At 39.4% G+C, this 27,788-nt stretch overlaps 1 protein-coding gene across 1 annotated transcript; it reads right to left on the bottom strand.

The window, feature by feature from the left end:
* Positions 1-27,725, bottom strand: LOC134003882 (alpha-tectorin-like). Its single transcript, XM_062443231.1, is given in 37 exon segments — positions 1-141; positions 1,793-1,989; positions 2,125-2,525; positions 3,064-3,246; positions 3,248-3,473; positions 3,564-4,113; positions 4,322-4,905; positions 4,988-5,564; positions 5,660-6,060; positions 6,378-6,543; positions 6,670-6,765; positions 7,702-7,980; positions 8,415-8,530; positions 8,996-9,015; positions 12,868-12,930; positions 13,011-13,114; positions 13,223-13,382; positions 13,574-13,825; positions 14,092-14,246; positions 14,441-14,625; positions 14,961-15,080; positions 15,182-15,459; positions 15,604-15,887; positions 16,010-16,405; positions 17,106-17,302; positions 17,405-17,805; positions 17,939-18,096; positions 19,341-19,939; positions 20,029-20,578; positions 20,787-21,370; positions 21,453-22,029; positions 22,125-22,525; positions 22,843-23,008; positions 23,135-23,230; positions 24,167-24,445; positions 24,872-24,987; positions 27,632-27,725. Coding segments are annotated over 37 exon segments (10,152 nt in total).
* Positions 27,726-27,788: the final 63 nt, after the last annotated feature.

Here is a 27,788-nt window from a genome sequence, read left to right as displayed (position 1 = left end):
TCATTGCGTCAAAACAACCCAGCTGGCCGTTTTTGGTGGCGCACTCTTGTGCAGGGGTGCAAGATGCAGCAGAACAGTGCAGGTCATTGGGAGCATGACATTCACATCGCTGGGCAATTCTGTCCCGAATGATTCACCAGCCTGTAGCATGTGAGAAAAAGAGAAGTATGAAAAATCATAAAATTGAGCATGTGTAACATAATACGATTCTTTTAAAATGCTGCTGATGGAAAAAGGGAATGGAATTATGAAATATATCATACATATATGCCATATTGTAACACATTGTGCAACACATTGTATATTGTATAAATTGTGTTCTGTGTATATTTTAAAGTGTGACAGAGAACAATATCTTCACCTCTGTTAATCTCACTCCTTGGTACTGATAAAAAAAAAAAACAACCTTAAAATTATTCCAGGTTCTTGAAATGTTAGAACAGGATCCAAAGCGCAAAAAAGCTTTGGCACTGCACTTAAGTCTTATAATGGCAAGGGAAACCCTGTAGTGTTGAAATGAGGTGCATGTTCTTTCATGACACACAGTAATGTTGGTGGTTGACAGAAGCAAGAAAGTGAAGGAAGCATTAAGGGGACTTTGATGACTTTCTTGTGATTTGGCGCTATACAAATAAATATTTGATTGATTGATTGATTGATTGATTGATTAAGGTCAAGATCAAGATGAAGATAAACCTAATTGTCCCACCAGGTGGGAATTTTGTCTTGTGCTTACCACCCGTGCTGCAGCCATTGAAAAAATAAAAACAACCATTAAGCCCATAAAACACATGGAGCAATACAAAAGATAGAACATAATAAATACAATGCAAAAATATATTTAAAACAGAATAAATACCTACTCAATACCAGATAGCAGCTATAATAGATTAAACAAAAAAGAAAAACACACCGACACCATCACACCTACAGTCACAGTGCAAACATGCATATTCTCAGCAGCACCAGCTTTATCTGGCCTTTATTTGCTACCATTTAAAAACCTAATAGACGCAGGGATATTCATTTGTTGAATTTGTTCAATCTGCAACAAGGGACTCTGAACCTCCTCCCATAGGGTAGCAGCTCATAGTCTTTATACAGAACATGAGATGAATCACTGATAATTTTATTGGCCTGACGCAAAGTAACCTGTTCATAAATACTCTGCAAGGATAAGTGCTCTCTAACACCAATCATTTTCCATGCAGTGTGAATTAGACAAAGCAGTTTAATTTTTAACTGCACAGAAATGTTACCGAATCAAACTGTGATGAGGTGCCTGATCAGGCTCTCTAAAACCGCCTGATAAAATATCAACATGAATTTATTGTCAACACCATGAACTCTCAGATGACATAAAAATGCAGCCGTTGTTGTAGTCTGCGACAAAGGTTATCAACATGTGTGCACCAGGTAAGAGAGTTATCAATAAAAACAAGATATTTGTAGGAGTGGACCTGAGCAATGACATGGTTATGGATGACCACAGGCCTGTGGTCACCCACTTCCCGAGGGTCAAACACCATCTCTACTGTCTTGTTAGCATTCAGGTGGTTGTTGTCGCACAAATTCACAAACCTTTTTCTGCCTTTGATGAATATCAAAACCAAAGGTTGCAAAACGTCAGATTACCTTTTAGGGCAAGGGGTGATTTGCTAAAGACTTTTTGTTAGCCTGCCACTATGCTTTAAGTCTGACAGTCCAAACAATACAATACCATGAAGCTCCTTAAATGGTTACATGGTGAATAAGTCCCAAGAACATGTATATTTTCAGGAATGTGACTTACTTCATAGTAGAAGCCATCATATTGGCAGCCACAGCGTTCCACAGGGACACAGCGTGTCCCACTTCTGACAAAGCCCTCATTACAGAAACATCCCTCAGAGCAAACCTGCTCGCAGGTGGAATCAGTACCACTGGCACAAGTGTGTCCACAGTCAGTACCACACAGCTCATAATGGCTGTTAGCTGGACAGTCCAGTCCTAAATAATTCAGGAAACAAATGGCGGTTAATGGCTGGTGTTAATTAGTTTTACATAGTTGCAATAAGTCAATGCACTTGTTGGCTGTTTGATATTTGTTTATAAGATAAACAATGCAATGATTGGTTGACTCACTGCAGGTGGTGTTCTGTCTCCAAGGGTAGATTCGAACATTAGCAGACTGACAGACACTGACATATGCCTGAATGGCCCTGCACAGAAGATCTTGGTCCTCATTTCCCGACACACACACATCAAACACACAGTCATTGAAGAATGGTCCTGGGTCCACGTGCTCATGGCAGAAGCTTAAGGAACCGTCGGTTCCCTGAATCACCTCACACTGAGCTCTAGCAGGAAGATCATTGGTACATTGTGGACAGGAGGAGCCACACCCATCACTGCAGGTGTAGTTGCCCGCCACTTTCCAGGATGTCCCAAACTGAGATGGGGAGGTGACCATCATTCCAGACGGGGTGTGGAAGTCATCATTTGGATTTCCGTTGAAGTTGCCACAAAGTCCACACGTTTTTCCACTGTATTGATGAAAACATGTAAATACATTCAATGTCATGAATCAACTGATAAATTGTTATTAAATATCTTAAATACATTTTTATTTTTTTATTTAAGCAGGTCAAAGCATTCCAGTCAATGGATACCTGTAATTTGAAGGTACAGAGATTAACACTGTACTGTATCCATCATAGGTGACACTCAAGCCAAAGTCAGCACTGACAAATACACGAGGTCCACTTGCATAGACAGAAACCTGACCTCCGCTCAGGAGAATAGGTACATTTCTTGTCACTCCATTCACCTAAAAGGGAAATTGGAAGAAAGAACAGGTTTTCTTTTTACAAACTTCTGACAGCCTCTTCTGAAAGAAAAACAAATCAAACAGATCAATTCTTTTCTAATGAAGATTGCATTCTCCTATATTATTCTCTTAATGTCTCAATCAGAGCAAAATGTATGGCTGTCTATTACTTTTGCCAATAAGATTAAATCAGAATCTCAATATGTGTAGCAATCATTTGATGAGGAATATCGGACATGATTTTAACAACTTACTGGAAGTCATAGGCTTTGCCATCAAAGGTGAGGTAGTGGGGGTCCCCAGATGCAGAGCAGGTGCCATGAGGGTTTGGATGGCAGCCAAACTCACCCTCCACCACACGGCAGGACTCCTGGGCACCACAGGTGTTTGGGATACAGTGGACTGCTCCAGTTGTGCCATTACACTTACACAAATTCCTCACCATCCCGGAACTGTTCATCACCTTCCCGATAGCGTCCTTGGTGATGGCATCCACAGTTTGTTGGTCGAACGCACTGGTTACCATTGAGGACAAAACCATCATCACACTGACAACCCTCCTGGCACACAGTGTCACAGGAGAAGGGGAAGGAAAGGCTGGGACAGGCAGAGGGACAAGTTGTTCCACAGAGTTCATAATGGCTGTTTAGTGGGCAGGTTTGCTCTGGAGAATGACAAGAAGATTGATTCACAAAGGTCATTACATATTTTATATATTAATTCCAAACGTAAATCAAAAGTGGAAAGTGCTTACCACACCCAGTTGCATTCCTCCAGTGTCCTAGGGAAATGCCGTTCTGCTGGCACATTAGTGCATAATCACGTAGAACTTCACATAGCGCTAGTGGCGGATCTCTAGAGGCCCTAAGGATCTCTACACATGCTTCCACATGCTGCCATGGGTCCACTGTTGCCCAACATTGGGCAAATGGCCCATGCGAGATAAGAGTACCACAGTACTCACTGGAGTTGTTATTTGTTGTATAGTTACTATTTACACTTTCCACGCAATGCGCAGCGAGGGAGCCATCTCGCCAACTGTCCCCAAAGACCTGAGAGCTGTTGACCAAGATGCCATTGGGTGTGCGGAAGTCATCCTGTGGGTGACCATTGTAATCACCACAGAGTCCACTAAGTGAACCATTGTAGATTCCAGGTGCAGTGACTCGCACAAAGTGAGGCCAGACTGTCTGCAACGTTACACCAAAGGAGGTGTGAAGGATGATACTGTGAATGCTGCTGTGGTAGATGCGGATTCGGTTCATGGATGAGCTGAACGGTAGTCTGATGATCTGACCATTAATCTGTAAGGCCAATAAGACAATCAGTTTAAAATGTTTGTGGTAAAAGGACTTAAACAAAGGTATGTGATTTAAAAGTGTATATTGTTATCTATGTATTATTGTTATAAAAAAGTAGTAATAAAATTGATATTTTTCTGATGTGTCATTTTGTCTTGATCAGTGTATAGATGCCTTATGCGCAAAGGTCAAAAGTGTTCCAGTATCTTACCTTAACTCTGCTGCTTGTTGCCATCTCAATGGACACATGTGTGCCCTCTGCCTCAAATTTCAGGACCCTGGCAAAGCCTTGCTGGCCTCTGGGCACTTTTTCTGCTGTTACTACAAAATGGGGATGATTAGACCATCCCATCACTCTGGCAAGAGTCAATCGACATGCCCCAGGATACTGGTATGTCAGACCATCAAATGTATGATATGAACCTGGGCCCCTTATCCAGCATGTTCCATAGCTCTTAGGTCTACATCCTCTTTCTCCCTCCTCCACACTGCATGATTCAAATGGGCCACAACCATGAGAGTGGCAGGTCATGAAGCCATAACTGCAATTGCAACGTCTCCCGCAGTCCTGATCTGGTATAACAGTTTTTCCAGAGCGGTAGTAGCGACCCTCAAAGCTACAGCCACATTCAGCTTGAGGGACACAGAGCCCACCACTGAGGGCGTAGCCTGAATCACAGATGCAGCTCTCCTGGGCAGGGAGAGGACAATTGTAGGTAGAATTGGGATTGACACAGGTAGCAGGACATCCCGTGCCTTGGGATTCGAAATGGCTGTTGGCTGGGCAGGGGATTTCTGGAAAAAACATTAAAATTGACATCATGGACATTTAATCAAAGAAGATTTTGAAATAATGTGTGTAATATTATAGACATACCACAGAAGTCTTGCCTCCTCCAGCTTGGGAGCTGTACACCATTCAGTTGGCACTGACTTGCATACACATTTAGTGCTTGGCACAGAATAGGCTGGTACCCTCCTCCTATACACAGATCGTACACACAACTCTGCACAATGGTCTGTGGGGGAAGCTGTTGATGGCAATCAGCAAAGGGTCCAGAACTGCTCTCAAGGATACCACAATGAGCAGTATTACTGTATAAAGTTTTCGGAGCCTCAATGCAGGAAGCACAATCAAGACCTGCACATTGCGCCTCACAACCAGGCTCATCGTCCCCTGTTGCTTGCCAACTGTTGGCAAAAACCACATCAGAGCTCACAACCTCACCTTGGCGGGTTCGAAAGTCATCCCCAGGATCATTGTTAAAGTTTCCACACAGGCCACATGTTGCATTCTGGTAAGTGTAGGGCACACTGATTCTGACATAATGATCTGTGTCATAAGATACCTCCAAACCAAAGTCAGTACTGAAGATGACAGAAAAACCTGACTCATACACCTGGACAGTGCCGTTGTTGAGGTAGAATGGAGTGGCTGCAAAGTTTCCATTAACCTGCAATCACAACAGCAAGCAAAGGCAGTCATAAAAATATGAACAAGCTAAACATATTACAGTAAGTGCATAACAATGCAGTCCAAAATACTAACCTTAGCCTCACCACGATGTCCTTTGACAAGCTCAATAGTTTCATTATAGACAAACACTTTAACCAGTCGAGTCCAAGAAACTCGAGTGCTGCCCCGGTGCTCATTCTTGCCCTCTACTCTATAGTAGGGCAGCCCACGACCACATTGCTCAGAGAGGACATAGGTGCAGGTGCCCTGGAAGTGAAACACTGTGTTATCAAAGGTATAGTAGTGTGGATCACCAATAATGGTGCAGGTTCCCCTCTGCACTGTCTGACAGGAAAACTGAATGTCACTGGGCTGGCAGATTTGGGAAAAGGAGCAGGGTTGGTTGTGACACTGCAGTCCTGTTGAGGTGCAGGTGCACTTCTGTGCACAGGTGCTGTCACTCCAGAATGAGTCTCCCAGCTGTACAGCTTCACCTTTAAAAGATTAAAAAATTAATAGGCATACATGTACATGTGCTGAATCCATTCACATTTAAACCATCTGAAAAAAAAGTGTTTGGCAGTAAAAAAAAAACTTCATTGTACATAGTGAAGGACAGTAAACTAAACACGTTGGTGCCAAATATAGTCAGCTGTGGTCAGCATACAAAAACATAATTGACTTCATTAACAACAGGTCAATATTTATTGCAAGACTTATCAGTGTATGGGTAAATACAGGCACACATCATTTACATATAGCACACAATAGTAATTATATGTAAATGTATGTAACCTCTGTCTGGTCTTACCATTGAAAGAGCAGTGTCTTGATCCATGGTCTGTCTGGAAAGCCCAGCGTCCAGGTACATTGACATTGCTGCTAAGGCGGAAATTTGAGTTACGGCCTGTTGCATTGTCAGAGAACGAACCAGGGATGATTAAGTAGTTAATGGAGTTTATTGTGTCATAGCCAGCCTGCATATGAAAATGAATTAAAAACTTAAATTAATCTTTGAAACACGAGTATGTATTATGTATAACACAAAATATTTTCAATTTAATTCAACTAAATATGTATATCTTAATTGTAGTGGATCTTACCTGTACATTCAAATTTGTTGAGGCTATTATCCCATAGTTCATCAGAATAAAAGAATACTGGCCTCCTGAGATCAATACCGCTTGGACAGTTGTGCGCTGGAAGATATAATTTCATTGTCATATGTATTGTTTGGACTATACATCCTGCAATTCAAAATCACTTTGTTATGACACCATATCAAGAGAATGAACACTGAAAATGAATACAAAAATACTGAAAATGTGTATAAAAGACAATCAGTTTTCAATTTGGCTTTCTTTTTAGTTCCTTATACTCACAATTAAGTTATATGCATTTTATGTTAGAATTTGTATGTTTTATGGTATGAAATGCATTAGGTATATAAAGTATACCTTGGGGCAGCAAGCGTCACTTTTGAATTGTAATATCATCATCACCTTTAACATTCGTAACACTCACATGTAAATGCACCTTAATGACACTTGCCACAAATGAATAGAACAATTTTGTCATTTAGCCTTCTTCTCAAAGTTGCAATACACAACATTCAGCCACTGGATGTCGCACTATAGCACCACCATCTCAGACCCAAACAGACATGTGTGTCATTTACTCAATAAAGTTGGGGGAACAAAAGAAAGAAAGCAGTCCCTGAACTGACACCGCATGAAAGGATGATCAAACTGTCAAACTAAGCAATGCTGATCCAATATGGATGAACACACTCACATGCACAAACATGCACAATCACATTCACTAACATGCGTGCACAGGTGGACCTGCTATCAAAACAAAGAACAGAAAAGCTTGCATAACAACATGCACAGAGGTAGTGTGGCTTAATTCTTGGCTCTGGTCACCATTACTTTACTATACCTTTACATAGCAAATAGTTATTTACTGACATCTAGTGTAGCTGAATATCATTTGTTGCAACTTTAATACTTTTGCATTCAATCTGTCTCAGGAATGTTGTTCATGTCTTTGTAATTTTAATTGTATCCTCCACAATTAAGTAGAAATACAACTACACTTGCAGTGATGGGTGTGGCTGGATTTAGTTGACTTACTGTTCCTGAATTTGGATAGTACGCCACCTCATACCATGTTGCAACAAAGACCCAGTTGGCATTGAAGTTTATGTTGGGGAAGTAGTTATTAATGTCACGGGTTGCTTGTTGGAGAACACTGCCACTGGTGTATTGGTTGTAGTAGACCTGACCCATTTGCCTGTTGTCCAAATCTGTCCAGAATGGAGCTATGATGTCTCTGGATCCGTGTAGGGGGAATCTTGTAGGTTGATATGTACTCATTGGATTGTCAAATGTCAAGTGTCCGTTATGGTTGACCTGGGAAAAAAATGAGTACATATAACACAGAAGTACTTGACGTTATCTACAATTTCTACAATTACAGGAACAGACTTTTCCCAGTACCATAAATAAAATGATTCTAGTTAGCAAAATCATTCTAGTAGTTTTATTTAATTTTGGAAAATACTACAACCATCTGTAGTCATCACTACTTTTGTATATATACACATATACACAGATAGATAGATAGATAGATCGACAGATAGATAGATAAATAGATAGATAGATAGATAGATAGATAGATAGATAGATAGATAGATAGATAGATAGATAGATAGATAGATAGATAGATAGATAGATAGATAGATAGATAGATAGATAGATAGATAGATAGATAGATAGATAGATAGATAGATAGATAGATAGATAGATAGATAGACAGATGGTTTGTCAAAATTAATTACACGTACATAAATTTGATTGTACGTTCGTTCAAAATAGACAAAAGGTCGTTGCAAGGTAATCCGTGGTGAACTCTCATCATCTGTTCGAGAGCTTGTTGTTCCAGATATTGGGTAGAGGGGACCTAGGAAGCAAGTATAATTAACAAAAAAGATTAATTTTTATTAACAGGGCTTGACAATAGTAGGTATTTTGCAAACCATGTATCCACATTCTGTACCTAATTTCCAGCGTAAGAAATGGGAAAAAAGTTGATATACTATAAATTATTGTGTAATAAAATATGACAACACCACAACACAGCAGCCTCAAACATGAACAGTTGAATCAACACCAAAAAAATGATTAAATTCACAAAGATAAAATGTATTGACTGTAAATATGATGAATATGACTGCATTGGTTTCAGCTATTGTTCAAAAATAATCATCTGAGTGTATTAATTGTGCTTGTAAACTCACATGAAATAATAATCCACTATAGATGTTCAATCTTTATACAGAACATGCAAAGTATAAATGATTGTATGACATACATATGAATGAATGAGAATTAAATATCATGGAAGCTTTAATATGAACTTACTCACAACCTGAGGAGTCCCCACACCTTGAATGAAACAAAGACAAATGAGTAAAAAGCAGAACATGTACATTACATTACATCATTTTTCTAAATCCCAGCAAGATTTTATAAACAAAACAAAAATATAAACTGGGATTAGTAGATAGAATTAAACATAAATAAAATACACTAGAATAAATTAGATAACATACTTATCATCCCCAAAAGCAGCACAAATAACATGATTTGACTTGTCATTCAGCTAGGCTACCAATTCAAATCTGGTCACTTAAAAATAACAACTATTTTTTATTATACCATAGCAGTATTGAGGCAAACAATTGTTGCTTATACAAGCATCACAAACACTGACATTAAATTTGGACACCTGTTCATATATGCTGTCTATTTCCCTCTCATCCATCTGAGACTGCAGGGCTGGAAACAGGCTTTATAACAGTAAAAACTGGCACAGTACCATAAACTGGTTTTACTAGTACACATTAGTTGTATGATTTGTGTTTAGGTGGTTTACATTTGTTTAAATGGGAAAGGTCAACTTATTTTCTCCCAACCAATTAATTATAACAAATCTGTTGTGCTTTGATAATAATGGAAAAATATTAAATCATGTTCAGCATAAACATAGGAAGATGTAATCTAATACTCTACAAAAGGCTTGAGCCTTTAACATGGAGCAAAAATGATATTTCTCAACACTGATTTACAGAATGACGTGAGTCACTACTCTCTACAAACATGCAGTAACTGTATCAGTGAAATTCTGTAAACCATTCTTAAAATATTAATGGTGGGAAATACCCACTTTGCTCAAACTAAAGGTCAAATCGTACTTCCTTGTGAGTACTATGCCAAACCAGTGTTTTCTAGATGTTTCAAATCATGTTTACATTACTATCATGTTTATCTTACACAAGTACTAATATGAACATCCCCATTACCACCCCTAGAACCCTATGGATGAGCAGGTCAAAGATTCACATCTTTTTTGTATACAGTATAAGTGACTAATGGGGGACAACAATTTTTGAAATTGGTTCAGTATTGGGTGATAGCACCTCAGCCAGCAGCCTTGAAATGGGCTGCAATGTAATTCAACAGGGTACGTTCACTAAAAGTGCTGTTTTTTTGCCAATGACAGGCTCAGATTCTTAACATAAGTGTCTGAAAACACTATGGAAAGGACCCTACAGAGACATGAAATGATGTTTCTTTTTGTCTTCTGTTTGTTTCAATGCTATTCTGTTTTTTATTGTGTCTAACCAAGTCTTGCTCAAGGAAATGTCTTGTTTTGAAATCTTGCAATAGCTTTTACAGGAAGGCATCTTTTGGGCAACACTAAGCTACGCTTTCTGTACAACACAGCTAACTCTTCCCAACTCTCCTCCCTGCAAGTCTATCATGGCTGAATGTTTAGCTGATCTCGACAAACACCAAAACTCTTGCGAGACTTCAAAATGAGACTTCTCCTTGAGCGAGGATTGATAGACACAATAACAAAAAGACCAAGGAGGGTAAAGAAATGTTCTTTATTTCTCTGCATGGTCCTTTCCATAATATTGTCAGACATTTATTATAATAATCTGAGCCTGTCAGTGGCAAAAACAAACACTTTTGTGAATGTACATTGATGTGGTGGTATTTACCCCAAGGATTACATGTCTGTTTTATAGCTGCTGTCTGCAGTGCTCTCACTCAATACTGGACCAATTTCAAAAACTGTTGGCCCTTTTAGTCACATAGACAGGAGAAGGTAGGAAAATATGGTCCAGGTTGAAAAATACCGAAGTTTTCCTTTAACCATTAAACAGGAAGTAGGGCCTGGCACTGGCCAGATTGAGACCTCAAGCATTTAGTTCAAAGTACTGCCCTGCTTTACCTCACAAAGCTGCTGAAAGGCTATGGGTCTCTGTCTTGTTTTAATATAATATTCCTAAATTTCAAAATGTGTTTTTATTACCACATTGAAAGCAGGAAATACACTTATTTTATTCATGTTTGAAGATTAACCTATAGAGATGTAAAAATGTGCTGAGATACAGTTGGTAAACCATTACAGTAAGCATGTCAGCTTTAATTTTTAACAAAGTTCGACTACGCAAAGTGAACTTCTCACAGCTTTTATTCTAGGGTTAGGGTTGAAAATGATACACACTGTTCTATATAGTTGGGCTTAGTTTTACACTTGTCTGATATGGAAACCTCAAATTGGCCAGTGAGACCAGGGTAATCAGTCTTGTTAAAAGGGGAAACAAGGCTTTCTTGTTTCAGTGGCATATTGCTAGAATTAAATAATATGGCCCAGACTTACCATTACTGTGTACAGTGTAATCACAAGTTTATTTTTTCATTTTCATTATCTTATAGTTCTAACTGTTTGTATGGTAATCTTCATCATACAACTCTTATTTTTTATGATTAGCCACTTAAGTAGACTATTGTAAGATGTTTGATGTGATTGTCACTCTGGCAGCAAAATAAATGTTCCATTGTGTGGGGCACATAAAGATTGACAAAATTTGACCTGAATACCCAACTACAAACAGTACTTTCTAGGGTAGGAAGAACACACGTAAGCCAACTGGAGTAGATCAAAGATTTTATAAGCAGTGTCAACAATAGCCAAGCTTTTTCTCATTTCCAAAAAAAAGAGAGACTTTACAGCTTTAATGTGCCACTGTTCCCTTATTAGGGCTAAAAAAAGAAGTTTGATTTTTTTTAAAACCTCAATGATGCACAGATGATTCAAAACTTAATATTGCAGTGATTTTAATGTTTGTCATGCATAATTAGTTCACCATTTGTTTTCTCTCTCTCTCTCTCTTTCTCTCTGTGTGTGTGTGTGTGTGTGTGTGTGTGTGTGTGTGTGTGTGTGTGTGTGTGTGTGTGTGTGTGTGTGTGTGTGTGTGTGTGTGTGTGTGTGTGTGTTGAAAATGAAGGATGTGCTTCATGTTCTGATTAATAACACGATTTGACCATTTTAAGATTAATTTGCAGTTTATTTTATTATTATTGTGGCTATTAGCTACAACCTGATTCTTGCTGATTGGTTTATTATTGCTTTACTTGCTGGAAACTTGCATCAGCTGTCGCTTTTAAAGGAGAACGGAGTACTGAGGAGAAGGAGAGTGACTACATTATAACTTTGAGGCAGACCTCAAAGTTTCTATATAACAGGGTATATGAGAAGTAGAGAAAGCCTCAAACATTAGACTGGTTTGATTAGAGCCCTGTAGCATGAAAAAGGTAGAAAAAGGTTCCATATCATTATCCACTTATCCATTCTTATCCACATTAAAGTCACTGGACTGGGACTATGTACAGAAATTGTTAGGCAACAGAGAGATTCATACTTCAAAAAATCCTTAATTTCAACAGTTAACCTTCATTATATGACAGATACTTCATTAATAGCAATCGCAGGAACTGAGGATACAATTGATACGCATGATACAGACTGAATACAGGAAGTGGTTGCAACTGCAGTATGCTGCACATTACTCTCCCCTACTGATGTGAAGCAAAATTACATATAATTTCCCCCTGATTACAAGGGCAAGTACATAAGTAGAAAACACAGTTCAAGGAAAAAGACTGTCAAAGAAACCAAACCAAAAATTAAATTCATGTTGTGTGTTGTTACAGTATTCGATCATATTTACAGTTCCAAATTAGTTAGTGTAAATGAAACCTGTTCAGATATTGAGCTTTCATTGTTTTAAGAATGGAAAGTAACATACAGTTCTTAAATCAATAAACCAACAATTTAGCTACTGCCCACTGACAAAAGCACTCTAGTGGTGTAGTGGGGTATGTATGCATACTTTTATGTTGTATCATCTTTGATTTCCCTAGATTAGAGTTTTGGCAGTCAGCAGACTGACAATCAGGATCACCAGGGAAGTTAACTTGCCTGAGGCACTACTCATCTGCAAGAGAAGAACCAAAGTTTAAATAAAATATGTGAATAGAGATGTCATACAAGCATGCTTAAGTTATAAAAGCATAAGGTAACTTTACCTCTGCTATTTGGTGTCAGCTCGAGTGGACCCAGTGAGATGGATGCAGTGTCATGATAGGATACATCCCTCTGAACTCTCCTGTGGTAACCCGGGTAGCAATGCTGCAGGAAAACAACATTAGAGGCTTTTGCAGATGCTTTTAACCAGAATATTGCACATGTTCATAATCCATCTAATCTCACGGTAAACACACATGGCGTGGTACTTACAGTTGTGCAGTTGTTGTGGCTCAAAAGACACAGGTGGACCTGGCAGTGCAGGTAGATGGATGAAAAGTTGGTGAAGGTGAACATCCTGAAAGAGAAACGTGCCGCAGTGGACACGCCATTCTGAGTCAGCTCTACTGTGCCATCTGCTGGATTAGGACACCTGGGGGACAGGGAAGATGGTAGAAGTTACAATGTAAGCAGGCGAAATGATGAATTAAAGCAAGAAAGTTGGGTTGTAAAAAAGACAATGGGTAGAGCAAATGAAGAGAGATATATTCATTTTTCAGACTTGGTAAACAAGCACAGAAACCAGTGTGTGGAGACAGGGTGAAATTGCAATAGAGCCTTTACTCTGCAGTGATGAGATCCCATCGGCGAGGATAGCTAGCGCTGTTGACAGGCGAGGCCCAACAAGAGTCCAAAGTGGTGGAGACCTGCCGTTGGTCAACTCCCTCTGTCCGCACCTCGATGTACAACCTCTGGTCTACTTCCACTACTATGTTACGGTTACTGGTGAGGGGGAAGCGGAAGCCTGCATCCTGATAGGGGATCATTCTCATATGATACTGTCCATGGCCAGATGGAAGCTTCTTCCGCACAATGCTACAGAGAAACAACAAATAATGTGACGTTTACTCTTTAATTACGTTATAAGGGACAGACTGCCCTTTTTTATTACAGGTTAATTAGTGAAAGTGCTGAATGTGAGTAGTGGACAATTACACCAAATTGATAACAAAGGGTATCTATTCCCATCAGTTTTTGTCACTGCTGTTATCCCAGTGTTCTTGTAAAAAAAACAAAAAAACAACATCAATTTTAATATAGCTAGCAACGGGAATCAGAGGAAATTTAGTTGTGACTGTCACCTCTCCACAGGGTTGATGCCCACAGTCATAGACAGAGTATCAGTCAGAGGGTATACACAACAGAAGGGCAAGTTCCTCTGGCGGCTGATCAGACCTTCATGAGGGTCCACATCACCCTGGACGGTGTTCTCATAGATGAAATGGGTTCCATTGCTCTTAAATTTAAACAACAAAGTGATATAAGTTAATTGTATTGTAGACTTAATACGTCTTACTGAAAAGATTTACATTAAGACAATAAAGATTGATTTCAGATGCAATGTGCTTTAAGCTGTTCCATATGAAGCTGTGCTTTAGATTACATCTAAATTTCTCTTTAAATTGTTTCTATAAAATGTATGGCCGGTACCCTCAGTATTGTCCCACACAGCTGGTCATCATTGTTAAAATGGAACACCAGTCGTCCATCCTGGACAGTCCCATTGCAGGAGTCCTCTCGGAGGTGTAGGGCACTGGGCTGGAAACCAGCTTCAAACAGCTGGCAGCGGGACAGGGACATGGTACCTGAACTACTGATACAAGTGATGGATGAGTCTATAGGAGAGAGATAGAAAAGAACACGTGACAACATTATATGTTTAAGCTTGTTATTGCAAACAATCATGCGTTGTAAGTGACTTTTTAAGTTTTTATTCACAGTTATTAACTTGTGGTAGAGTAGACCAAATCACAGGCTGACAACTGTGATTGTTGATGCTTGGTAGTTAGTCATAATAAAAAATATTTTGATGAAATACTGTAATCTGGCAAAAAGTCTGATCTATTATCTCTTCAAAACTCTTGACTTTTTCATCATGGCTCACACGCTGCATTGTTATTAGACTGAGATCTGAAAAACAAAACAATGCATTAAAAATAACTGCAATCACCATAGCTTTCATTGTTGGACCGATGATGGTGCTCATCACAGAAGCATCCGTACACACCATCCTTCTCACCACACCACTCATACTCTGTGCAGTCCAGATGTTCACAGGGGTCTGACTCAGCTGGTGAAATAGTGGGGAGAGAATAAGACAAAGAGTGATGAAAATCAAATAAAATGAAAGATGATATGCATTATATATATTATATAGCTATCACAACATACCACACAGCAAAGCAGAGCGCCACTCAGGGATGTTCAAACCCAAGACAGAGCAGGTTCTTTCATAAGCTGAGACAGCAGAGCACAGCATGCCATTGGCTGGAGTGTAGAGGCAGAGATCATAGACACAGGAACTGAAAAATGGCTGGGGGTCTGAGTGAAGGTGACAGGCACTGAACGGACCACTAGAGTTGGTGATGACACTACAGAGTTCAGAGTATTGCTCCCTGAAGGGACAATCGTTCAATCCGTCACCGCTCCGATCATCTGTGGATCCACAACTAGAAAAGACATTATATATGACTTGGAATGAAGTACAAGGCATGGCATGCAAAATTTGTGTAGTAAAAAAACTATTATTCATGTAGTGAAAGGTTTTCAAATGACAATATTTTGATGCCACTTTGTGTGTTACAACAACTTACCTTGGTTGACTTGTGTTTGCCTTCCAGCTGTGTCCAAACTCATTGTCATTTTGTGCCAATATACCATTAGGCAAGACTTTGTCATCTGCACGATCACTGTTGAAGTTGCCACACATCCCAGTGACTCTATTTTCACGGTTTTGACCGATTCTGACCAGTAAAGTACTCCGGCCGTCAAACTGGACTATCAGGTCACCAGCATCAACTACTACATAGCTTCCCTGCCTTAGAACCCGAGCTAAGGTCCCTGCTGTGGTTGGAAGAGACACTTCAGCATCATTTACCTGTGAGGATGAAAGATTAAGGAGAAATCGAGAAGAGGGAGGTACTTGTTGTTAGTCATGTTTACACCTAATATATTCACATCGAAAGCTGTATAAAACAAAGTTCAAATAATGTACAGTACCTTTACTCTTTTGTTGGGCCCAATTCTGACATATGCAATCTCTGGGTGATTTGAGAGGTATATATCCACTGCTGACACAAATGACACATGGTTGTTGCCACGGTGATTATTTGTGGCTACTACCTGAAACTCTGTTTCATTGGTGCTGTGGCTCACACTCTCAGTGATGATGTAAGAGCACGTGCCCTGGAAATGAGCCAGTGCCCCATCGAAGGTGATGTAGTGTGGATCACCCCACACAGTGCAAGTAGTTATTGCATTGAAACAACCCAGCTGGCCTTTTTTGATGGTGCACTCTTGTGCAGGGGTGCAAGATGCAGCAGAACAGTGCAGGTCATTGGGAGCATGACATTCACATCGCTGGGAGCAACCTTCTGTCCAGAATGATTCACCAGCCTGTAGCATGTGAGAAAAAGAGAAGTATGAAAAATCATAAAATTGAGCATGTGTGACATTAACAAGATTTTTAAAAAATGCTGCTGAATGAAAAGGGGAAAGGAATTATGAAATATACTGTATCAAACATATATGCCATATTGTAACACATTGTACAACACATGGTATATTGTATAAATTGTGGGCTGTGTATATGTTGAAGTGTGACAGAGAACAAGATTGTCCCCTCTGTTAATCTCACGCCTTGGTACTGATAAAAAAAACCAACCTTAAAAATATCCCACGTTCTTGAAATGTGAGAACTGGATCCAAAGCACAAAGAAGCTTTGGCGCTGCACCTAAGTCTTATAATGGCAAGGGTAACCCTATAGTGTTAGTGAATTTAGTTGAATGTTCTTTCATGACTCGCAGCAGAATAGTGAAGGAAGCATTAAGGTTTTGATATCTATCATGAGGTAGAGCCCCCTAATTACTATATATTAATAATTGTTTGTGATATGTTCAAAAACAGAAAGCAAAACTTGCCTGTCAGATGACGTATTAGAGCAAAGGGTGATTTGCTACAGACTTTTGTTAGCCTGCCACGAAGATTTAAATCTCAAACTCAAACAATACAATAATACTAAGCTCTTTAAATGGTTACATCGTGAATAAGAAGATCAGTCCCAAGAACGTGTATATTTTCAGGAATGTGACTTACTTCATAGTAGAAGCCATCATATTGGCAGCCACAGCGTTCCACAGGGACGCAATGTGTCCCACTTCTGACGAAGCCCTCACCACAGAAACATCCCTCAGAGCAAACCTGCTCGCAGGTGGCATCGGTAACACTGGCACAAGCTTGTCCACAGTCAGTACCACACAGCTCATAATGGCTGTTAGTTGGACAGTCCAGTCCTAAATAATTCAGGAAACAAATGGTGGTTAACAGCACGTGTCGATTACCTACGTTTTACATAGATGCAATAGGTCAATACACGCAATGATTGGTTGACATACTGCAGGTGGTGTTCTGTCTCCAAGGGTAGATTCGAACATTAGCAGACTGACAGGCACTGACATATGCCTGAATGGCCCTGCACAGAAGATCTTGGCCCTCATTTCGCGACACACACACATCAAACACACAGTCACTGAAAAATGGTCTTGGGTCCACCTGCTCATGGCAGAAGCTTAAGGGTCCTTGGGCTGCTTGAATCACCTCACACTGAGCTCTAGCAGGAAGATCATTGGTACATTGTGGACAGGAGGAGCCACAGCCATCACTGCAAGTGAAGTTGCCCACCACTTTCCAGGATGTCCCAAACTGAGATGGGGAGGTGACCATCATTCCAGACGGGGTGTGGAAGTCATCATTTGGATTTCCGTTGAAGTTCCCACAAAGTCCACACGTTTTTCCACTGTATTGATGAAAACATGTAAATACATTCACTGTCATGAATCAAATGATGGATGGTTATTAAATATCTTAAATACACTTGAATAATAATTGAACTTCTTTAAGGAGGTCAAAGCATTCCAGTCAATGGATACCTGTAATTTGAAGGTACAGAGATTAACACCGTACTGTATCCATCATAGGTGACACTCAAGCCAAAGTCGGCACTGACAAATACACGAGGTCCACTTGCATAGATAGACACCTGACCTCTGCTCAAGAGAATAGGTAAATTTCTTGTCACTCCATTCACCTAAAAGAGAAATTGGAAGAAAGATCAGGTTTTCTTTTTACACATTTCTGACAGCTTCTTCTTAAGCAAAAACAAAAACAGTTCTTAGTGCGTTTTCAGAATTTTTACCTCTAAACAAAAAAAGTTCTATGCACACAAAATAGGATAGTTTTCCTCTTTTGTTAACAACCTGCACAGGAAAAAAAACACTGGACACAGTCTAGCTTTGCTGCAAGCCAAATTTCAGACAGAACATATATATAAATATATAATATATATGATATCAATATTAGAGCTGTCAGGGTTAACACGTTTATCGCAATGTGATAAAGAGCTGAGCATAACGCGCTCATTTTTTTAAATCGCATTAATCGTTCCTCAATGACTTACTCACTGTCACAGATTGCTGTTGTAATAGACCTCTGTAAACTTTGCACAGTGCACAGCATGTGTTGGTATAGTAGGAGTCTTACTGCTGCTGTCATATTCCTGTACTGTCTGCACATATTATTGGTATGCACACACTCCACAGCTCCACTTTGTCAGTGGAGAATTTTGATATGATCAACATGTCTTCTTTTTATAATGTTACCAAGGTTGACACAAGCAACAAGCCTGTTTTGACAATGTAAGGGGTAGAAATTACAGGTATTTGTGTTCAAATGTAGGGAGTAAAAGCAAAAAGTCGTCAGAAAAATAAATGCTCAAGTAAAGTACAGATACCTGAAAAATCTACTTAAGTACAATAATGAAGTACAAATACTTAGTTACTTCCCACCTCCACCAAAGATGCATTGCACGTCACTTCAGGAATAAATATATAAAGGAAATGTAAAATATATGAAATGAAATATATAATTTTGTCCACAATTCAGTGCCCCCCATACCCATAATTCATTATCACTAGATTAATTTAGACCTAATTGTTTCAGGTTGCTTCCTTACCACCGGAACTGCACCAGAGTTCAGCAGATGACACGGATCGAGACCACCTCTTTTTGGTGGTCTTGGACCGAATAATTTGATGAAAAACCTGAATGCGATAGTTGCATTCTGACCAACGCAAACGTACGGAAAACAAGGGGCCAAATGAACTATGGTTCAATTAAAACAAAATAAATGCTGTTGTTGTGAAAACGCCCCTATATTATTTATTTAATAAGAGCAATGGGTATGGTTGTCAATATTTGTTTCCAATTAGATTAAATCAGAATTTAAATAATGTGTAGCAATCATCTGATAAGGAATATCTTTTAACAACTTACTTGAACTAAACCATTTCCCTCCCTGGAAATATGCACTCGATAGCCCCACACATTCACATAAACTTCAGCTGTGATTGAAACTGGCAACCCACTCCACGGCTCATTCTTAGCTTCCACAGAAAATTGTCGGAGCCCATCAGTGGTGTTGCACAGGGTTGCCAGAACATAGCGGCAGGTTCCCTGGAAGTCATAGGCCTTGCCATCAAACGTGAGATAGTGGGGGTCCCCAGATGCAGAGCAGGTGCCATGAGGGTTTGGATGGCAGCCAAACTCACCCTCCACCACACGGCAGGACTCCTGGGGACTACAGGTGTTTGGGATACAGTGGACTGCTCCAGTTGTGCCATTACACTTACACAAATTCCGACATTCCTCACCATCCCAGAACTGTTCACCACCTTCCCGATAGCGTCCTTGGTGATGGCATCCACAGTTTGTTGGTCGAACGCACTGGTTACCATTGAGGACAAAACCATCATCACACTGACAACCCTCCTGGCACACGGTGTCACAGGAGTAGGGGAAGGAAAGGCTGGGACAGGCAGAGGGACAAGTTGTTCCACAGAGTTCATAATGGCTGTTTAGTGGGCAGGTTTGCTCTGGAGAATGACAAGAAGATTGATTCACAAAGGTCATTACATATTTTATATATTAATTCCAAACTAAGTCAAAGGTGGAAAGTGCTTACCACACCCAGTTGCATTCCTCCAGTGTCCTAGGGAAATGCCGTTCTGCTGGCACATTAGTGCATAATCACGTAGAACTTCACATAGCGCTAGTGGCAGATCTCTAGAGGCCCTAAGGATCTCTACACATGCTTCCACATGCTGCCATGGGTCCACTGTTGCCCAACATTGGGCAAATGGCCCATGCGAGATAAGAGTACCACAGTACTCACTGGAGTTGTTATTTGTTGTATAGTTACTATTTACACTTTCCACGCAATGCGCAGCGAGGGAGCCATCTCGCCAACTGTCCCCAAAGACCTGAGAGCTGTTGACCAAGATGCCATTGGGTGTGCGGAAGTCATCCTGTGGGTTACCATTGTAATCACCACAGAGTCCACTAAGTGAACCATTGTAGATTCCAGGTGCAGTGACTCGCACAAAGTGAGGCCAGACTGTCTGCAACGTTACACCAAAGGAGGTGTGAAGGATGATACTGTGAATGCTGCTGTGGTAGATGCGGATTCGGTTCATGGATGAGCTGAACGGTAGTCTGATGATCTGACCATTAATCTGTAAGGCCAATAAGACAATCAGTTTAAAATGTTTGTGGTAAAAGGACTTAAACAAAGGTATGTGATTTAAAAGTGTATATTGTTATCTATGTATTATTGTTATAAAAAAGTAGTAATAAAATTGATATTTTTCTGATGTGTCATTTTGTCTTGATCAGTGTATAGATGCCTTATGCGCAAAGGTCAAAAGTGTTCCAGTATCTTACCTTAACTCTGCTGCTTGTTGCCATCTCAATGGACACATGTGTGCCCTCTGCCTCAAATTTCAGGACCCTGGCAAAGCCTTGCTGGCCTCTGGGCACTTTTTCTGCTGTTACTACAAAATGGGGATGATTAGACCATCCCATCACTCTGGCAAGAGTCAATCGACATGCCCCAGGATACTGGTATGTCAGACCATCAAATGTATGATATGAACCTGGGCCCCTTATCCAGCATGTTCCATAGCTCTTAGGTCTACATCCTCTTTCTCCCTCCTCCACACTGCATGATTCAAATGGGCCACAACCATGAGAGTGGCAGGTCATGAAGCCATAACTGCAATTGCAACGTCTCCCGCAGTCCTGATCTGGTATAACAGTTTTTCCAGAGCGGTAGTAGCGACCCTCAAAGCTACAGCCACATTCAGCTTGAGGGACACAGAGCCCACCACTGAGGGCATAGCCTGAATCACAGATGCAGCTCTCCTGGGCAGGGAGAGGACAATTGTAGGTAGAATTGGGATTGACACAGGTAGCAGGACATCCCGTGCCTTGGGATTCGAAATGGCTGTTGGCTGGGCAGGGGATTTCTGGAAAAAACATTAAAATTGACATCATGGACATTTAATCAAAGAAGATTTTGAAATAATGTGTGTAATATTATAGACATACCACAGAAGTCTTGCGTCCTCCAGCTTGGGAGCTGTACACCATTCAGTTGGCACTGACTTGCATACACATTTAGTGCTTGGCACAGAATAGGCTGGTATCCTCCTACTATACACAGATCGTACACACAACTCTGCACAATGGTCTGTGGGGGAAGCTGTTGATGGCAATCAGCAAAGGGTCCAGAACTGCTCTCAAGGATACCACAATGAGCAGTATTACTGTATAAAGTTTTCTGAGCCTCAGTGCAGGAAGCGCAATCAAGACCTGCACATTGCGCCTCACAACCAGGCTCATCGTCCCCTGTTGCTTGCCAACTGTTGGCAAAAACCACATCAGAGCTCACAACCTCACCTTGGCGGGTTCGAAAGTCATCCCCAGGATCATTGTTAAAGTTTCCACACAGGCCACATGTTGCATTCTGGTAAGTGTAGGGCACACTGATTCTGACATAATGATCTGTGTCATAAGATACCTCCAAACCAAAGTCAGTACTGAAGATGACAGAAAAACCTGACTCATACACCTGGACAGTGCCGTTGTTGAGGTAGAATGGAGTGGCTGCAAAGTTTCCATTAACCTGCAATCACAACAGCAAGCAAAGGCAGTCATAAAAATATGAACAAGCTAAACATATTACAGTAAGTGCATAACAATGCAGTCCAAAATACTAACCTTAGCCTCACCACGATGTCCTTTGACAAGCTCAATAGTTTCATTATAGACAAACACTTTAACCAGTCGAGTCCAAGAAACTCGAGTGCTGCCCCGGTGCTCATTCTTGCCCTCTACTCTATAGTAGGGCAGCCCACGACCACATTGCTCAGAGAGGACATAGGTGCAGGTGCCCTGGAAGTGAAACACTGTGTTATCAAAGGTATAGTAGTGTGGATCACCAATAATGGTGCAGGTTCCCCTCTGCACTGTCTGACAGGAAAACTGAATGTCACTGGGCTGGCAGATTTGGGAAAAGGAGCAGGGTTGGTTGTGACACTGCAGTCCTGTTGAGGTGCAGGTGCACTTCTGTGCACAGGTGCTGTCACTCCAGAATGAGTCTCCCAGCTGTACAGTTTCACCTTTAAAAGATTAAAAAATTAATAGGCATACATGTACATGTGCTGAATCCATTCACATTTAAACCATCTGAAAAAAAAGTGTTTGGCAGTAAAAAAAAAACTTCATTGTACATAGTGAAGGACAGTAAACTAAACACGTTGGTGCCAAATATAGTCAGCTGTGGTCAGAATACAAAAACATAATTGACTTCATTAACAACAGGTCAATATTTATTGCAAGACTTATCAGTGTATGGGTAAATACAGGCACACATCATTTACATATAGCACACAATAGTAATTATATGTAAATGTATGTAACCTCTGTCTGGTCTTACCATTGAAAGAGCAGTGTCTTGATCCATGGTCTGTCTGGAAAGCCCAGCGTCCAGGTACATTGACATTGCTGCTAAGGCGGAAATTTGAGTTACGGCCTGTTGCATTGTCAGAGAACGAACCAGGGATGATTAAGTAGTTAATGGAGTTTATTGTGTCATAGCCAGCCTGCATATGAAAATGAATTAAAAACTTAAATTAATCTTTGAAACACGAGTATGTATTATGTATAACACAAAATATTTTCAATTTAATTCAACTAAATATGTATATCTTAATTGTAGTGGATCTTACCTGTACATTCAAATTTGTTGAGGCTATTATCCCATAGTTCATCAGAATAAAAGAATACTGGCCTCCTGAGATCAATACCGCTTGGACAGTTGTGCGCTGGAAGATATAATTTCATTGTCATATGTATTGTTTGGACTATACATCCTGCAATTCAAAATCACTTTGTTATGACACCATATCAAGAGAATGAACACTGAAAATGAATACAAAAATACTGAAAATGTGTATAAAAGACAATCAGTTTTCAATTTGGCTTTCTTTTTAGTTCCTTATACTCACAATTAAGTTATATGCATTTTATGTTAGAATTTGTATGTTTTATGGTATGAAATGCATTAGGTATATAAAGTATACCTTGGGGCAGCAAGCGTCACTTTTGAATTGTAATATCATCATCACCTTTAACATTCGTAACACTCACATGTAAATGCACCTTAATGACACTTGCCACAAATGAATAGAACAATTTTGTCATTTAGCCTTCTTCTCAAAGTTGCAATACACAACATTCAGCCACTGGATGTCGCACTATAGCACCACCATCTCAGACCCAAACAGACATGTGTGTCATTTACTCAATAAAGTTGGGGGAACAAAAGAAAGAAAGCAGTCCCTGAACTGACACCGCATGAAAGGATGATCAAACTGTCAAACTAAGCAATGCTGATCCAATATGGATGAACACACTCACATGCACAAACATGCACAATCACATTCACTAACATGCGTGCACAGGTGGACCTGCTATCAAAACAAAGAACAGAAAAGCTTGCATAACAACATGCACAGAGGTAGTGTGGCTTAATTCTTGGCTCTGGTCACCATTACTTTACTATACCTTTACATAGCAAATAGTTATTTACTGACATCTAGTGTAGCTGAATATCATTTGTTGCAACTTTAATACTTTTGCATTCAATCTGTCTCAGGAATGTTGTTCATGTCTTTGTAATTTTAATTGTATCCTCCACAATTAAGTAGAAATACAACTACACTTGCAGTGATGGGTGTGGCTGGATTTAGTTGACTTACTGTTCCTGAATTTGGATAGTACGCCACCTCATACCATGTTGCAACAAAGACCCAGTTGGCATTGAAGTTTATGTTGGGGAAGTAGTTATTAATGTCACGGGTTGCTTGTTGGAGAACACTGCCACTGGTGTATTGGTTGTAGTAGACCTGACCCATTTGCCTGTTGTCCAAATCTGTCCAGAATGGAGCTATGATGTCTCTGGATCCGTGTAGGGGGAATCTTGTAGGTTGATATGTACTCATTGGATTGTCAAATGTCAAGTGTCCGTTATGGTTGACCTGGGAAAAAAATGAGTACATATAACACAGAAGTACTTGACGTTATCTACAATTTCTACAATTACAGGAACAGACTTTTCCCAGTACCATAAATAAAATGATTCTAGTTAGCAAAATCATTCTAGTAGTTTTATTTAATTTTGGAAAATACTACAACCATCTGTAGTCATCACTACTTTTGTATATATACACATATACACAGATAGATAGATAGATAGATCGACAGATAGATAGATAAATAGATAGATAGATAGATAGATAGATAGATAGATAGATAGATAGATAGATAGATAGATAGATAGATAGATAGATAGATAGATAGATAGATAGATAGATAGATAGATAGATAGATAGATAGATAGATAGATAGATAGATAGATAGATAGATAGATAGACAGATGGTTTGTCAAAATTAATTACACGTACATAAATTTGATTGTACGTTCGTTCAAAATAGACAAAAGGTCGTTGCAAGGTAATCCGTGGTGAACTCTCATCATCTGTTCGAGAGCTTGTTGTTCCAGATATTGGGTAGAGGGGACCTAGGAAGCAAGTATAATTAACAAAAAAGATTAATTTTTATTAACAGGGCTTGACAATAGTAGGTATTTTGCAAACCATGTATCCACATTCTGTACCTAATTTCCAGCGTAAGAAATGGGAAAAAAGTTGATATACTATAAATTATTGTGTAATAAAATATGACAACACCACAACACAGCAGCCTCAAACATGAACAGTTGAATCAACACCAAAAAAATGATTAAATTCACAAAGATAAAATGTATTGACTGTAAATATGATGAATATGACTGCATTGGTTTCAGCTATTGTTCAAAAATAATCATCTGAGTGTATTAATTGTGCTTGTAAACTCACATGAAATAATAATCCACTATAGATGTTCAATCTTTATACAGAACATGCAAAGTATAAATGATTGTATGACATACATATGAATGAATGAGAATTAAATATCATGGAAGCTTTAATATGAACTTACTCACAACCTGAGGAGTCCCCACACCTTGAATGAAACAAAGACAAATGAGTAAAAAGCAGAACATGTACATTACATTACATCATTTTTCTAAATCCCAGCAAGATTTTATAAACAAAACAAAAATATAAACTGGGATTAGTAGATAGAATTAAACATAAATAAAATACACTAGAATAAATTAGATAACATACTTATCATCCCCAAAAGCAGCACAAATAACATGATTTGACTTGTCATTCAGCTAGGCTACCAATTCAAATCTGGTCACTTAAAAATAACAACTATTTTTTATTATACCATAGCAGTATTGAGGCAAACAATTGTTGCTTATACAAGCATCACAAACACTGACATTAAATTTGGACACCTGTTCATATATGCTGTCTATTTCCCTCTCATCCATCTGAGACTGCAGGGCTGGAAACAGGCTTTATAACAGTAAAAACTGGCACAGTACCATAAACTGGTTTTACTAGTACACATTAGTTGTATGATTTGTGTTTAGGTGGTTTACATTTGTTTAAATGGGAAAGGTCAACTTATTTTCTCCCAACCAATTAATTATAACAAATCTGTTGTGCTTTGATAATAATGGAAAAATATTAAATCATGTTCAGCATAAACATAGGAAGATGTAATCTAATACTCTACAAAAGGCTTGAGCCTTTAACATGGAGCAAAAATGATATTTCTCAACACTGATTTACAGAATGACGTGAGTCACTACTCTCTACAAACATGCAGTAACTGTATCAGTGAAATTCTGTAAACCATTCTTAAAATATTAATGGTGGGAAATACCCACTTTGCTCAAACTAAAGGTCAAATCGTACTTCCTTGTGAGTACTATGCCAAACCAGTGTTTTCTAGATGTTTCAAATCATGTTTACATTACTATCATGTTTATCTTACACAAGTACTAATATGAACATCCCCATTACCACCCCTAGAACCCTATGGATGAGCAGGTCAAAGATTCACATCTTTTTTGTATACAGTATAAGTGACTAATGGGGGACAACAATTTTTGAAATTGGTTCAGTATTGGGTGATAGCACCTCAGCCAGCAGCCTTGAAATGGGCTGCAATGTAATTCAACAGGGTACGTTCACTAAAAGTGCTGTTTTTTTGCCAATGACAGGCTCAGATTCTTAACATAAGTGTCTGAAAACACTATGGAAAGGACCCTACAGAGACATGAAATGATGTTTCTTTTTGTCTTCTGTTTGTTTCAATGCTATTCTGTTTTTTATTGTGTCTAACCAAGTCTTGCTCAAGGAAATGTCTTGTTTTGAAATCTTGCAATAGCTTTTACAGGAAGGCATCTTTTGGGCAACACTAAGCTACGCTTTCTGTACAACACAGCTAACTCTTCCCAACTCTCCTCCCTGCAAGTCTATCATGGCTGAATGTTTAGCTGATCTCGACAAACACCAAAACTCTTGCGAGACTTCAAAATGAGACTTCTCCTTGAGCGAGGATTGATAGACACAATAACAAAAAGACCAAGGAGGGTAAAGAAATGTTCTTTATTTCTCTGCATGGTCCTTTCCATAATATTGTCAGACATTTATTATAATAATCTGAGCCTGTCAGTGGCAAAAACAAACACTTTTGTGAATGTACATTGATGTGGTGGTATTTACCCCAAGGATTACATGTCTGTTTTATAGCTGCTGTCTGCAGTGCTCTCACTCAATACTGGACCAATTTCAAAAACTGTTGGCCCTTTTAGTCACATAGACAGGAGAAGGTAGGAAAATATGGTCCAGGTTGAAAAATACCGAAGTTTTCCTTTAACCATTAAACAGGAAGTAGGGCCTGGCACTGGCCAGATTGAGACCTCAAGCATTTAGTTCAAAGTACTGCCCTGCTTTACCTCACAAAGCTGCTGAAAGGCTATGGGTCTCTGTCTTGTTTTAATATAATATTCCTAAATTTCAAAATGTGTTTTTATTACCACATTGAAAGCAGGAAATACACTTATTTTATTCATGTTTGAAGATTAACCTATAGAGATGTAAAAATGTGCTGAGATACAGTTGGTAAACCATTACAGTAAGCATGTCAGCTTTAATTTTTAACAAAGTTCGACTACGCAAAGTGAACTTCTCACAGCTTTTATTCTAGGGTTAGGGTTGAAAATGATACACACTGTTCTATATAGTTGGGCTTAGTTTTACACTTGTCTGATATGGAAACCTCAAATTGGCCAGTGAGACCAGGGTTATCAGTCTTGTTAAAAGGGGAAACAAGGCTTTCTTGTTTCAGTGGCATATTGCTAGAATTAAATAATATGGCCCAGACTTACCATTACTGTGTACAGTGTAATCACAAGTT

This window comes from Scomber scombrus, chromosome 21 (genome assembly GCF_963691925.1).
Source record: "Scomber scombrus chromosome 21, fScoSco1.1, whole genome shotgun sequence".
NCBI classification, from domain to species: domain Eukaryota; kingdom Metazoa; phylum Chordata; class Actinopteri; order Scombriformes; family Scombridae; genus Scomber; species Scomber scombrus.
This window is presented reverse-complemented; position numbering and strand designations above follow the sequence as displayed.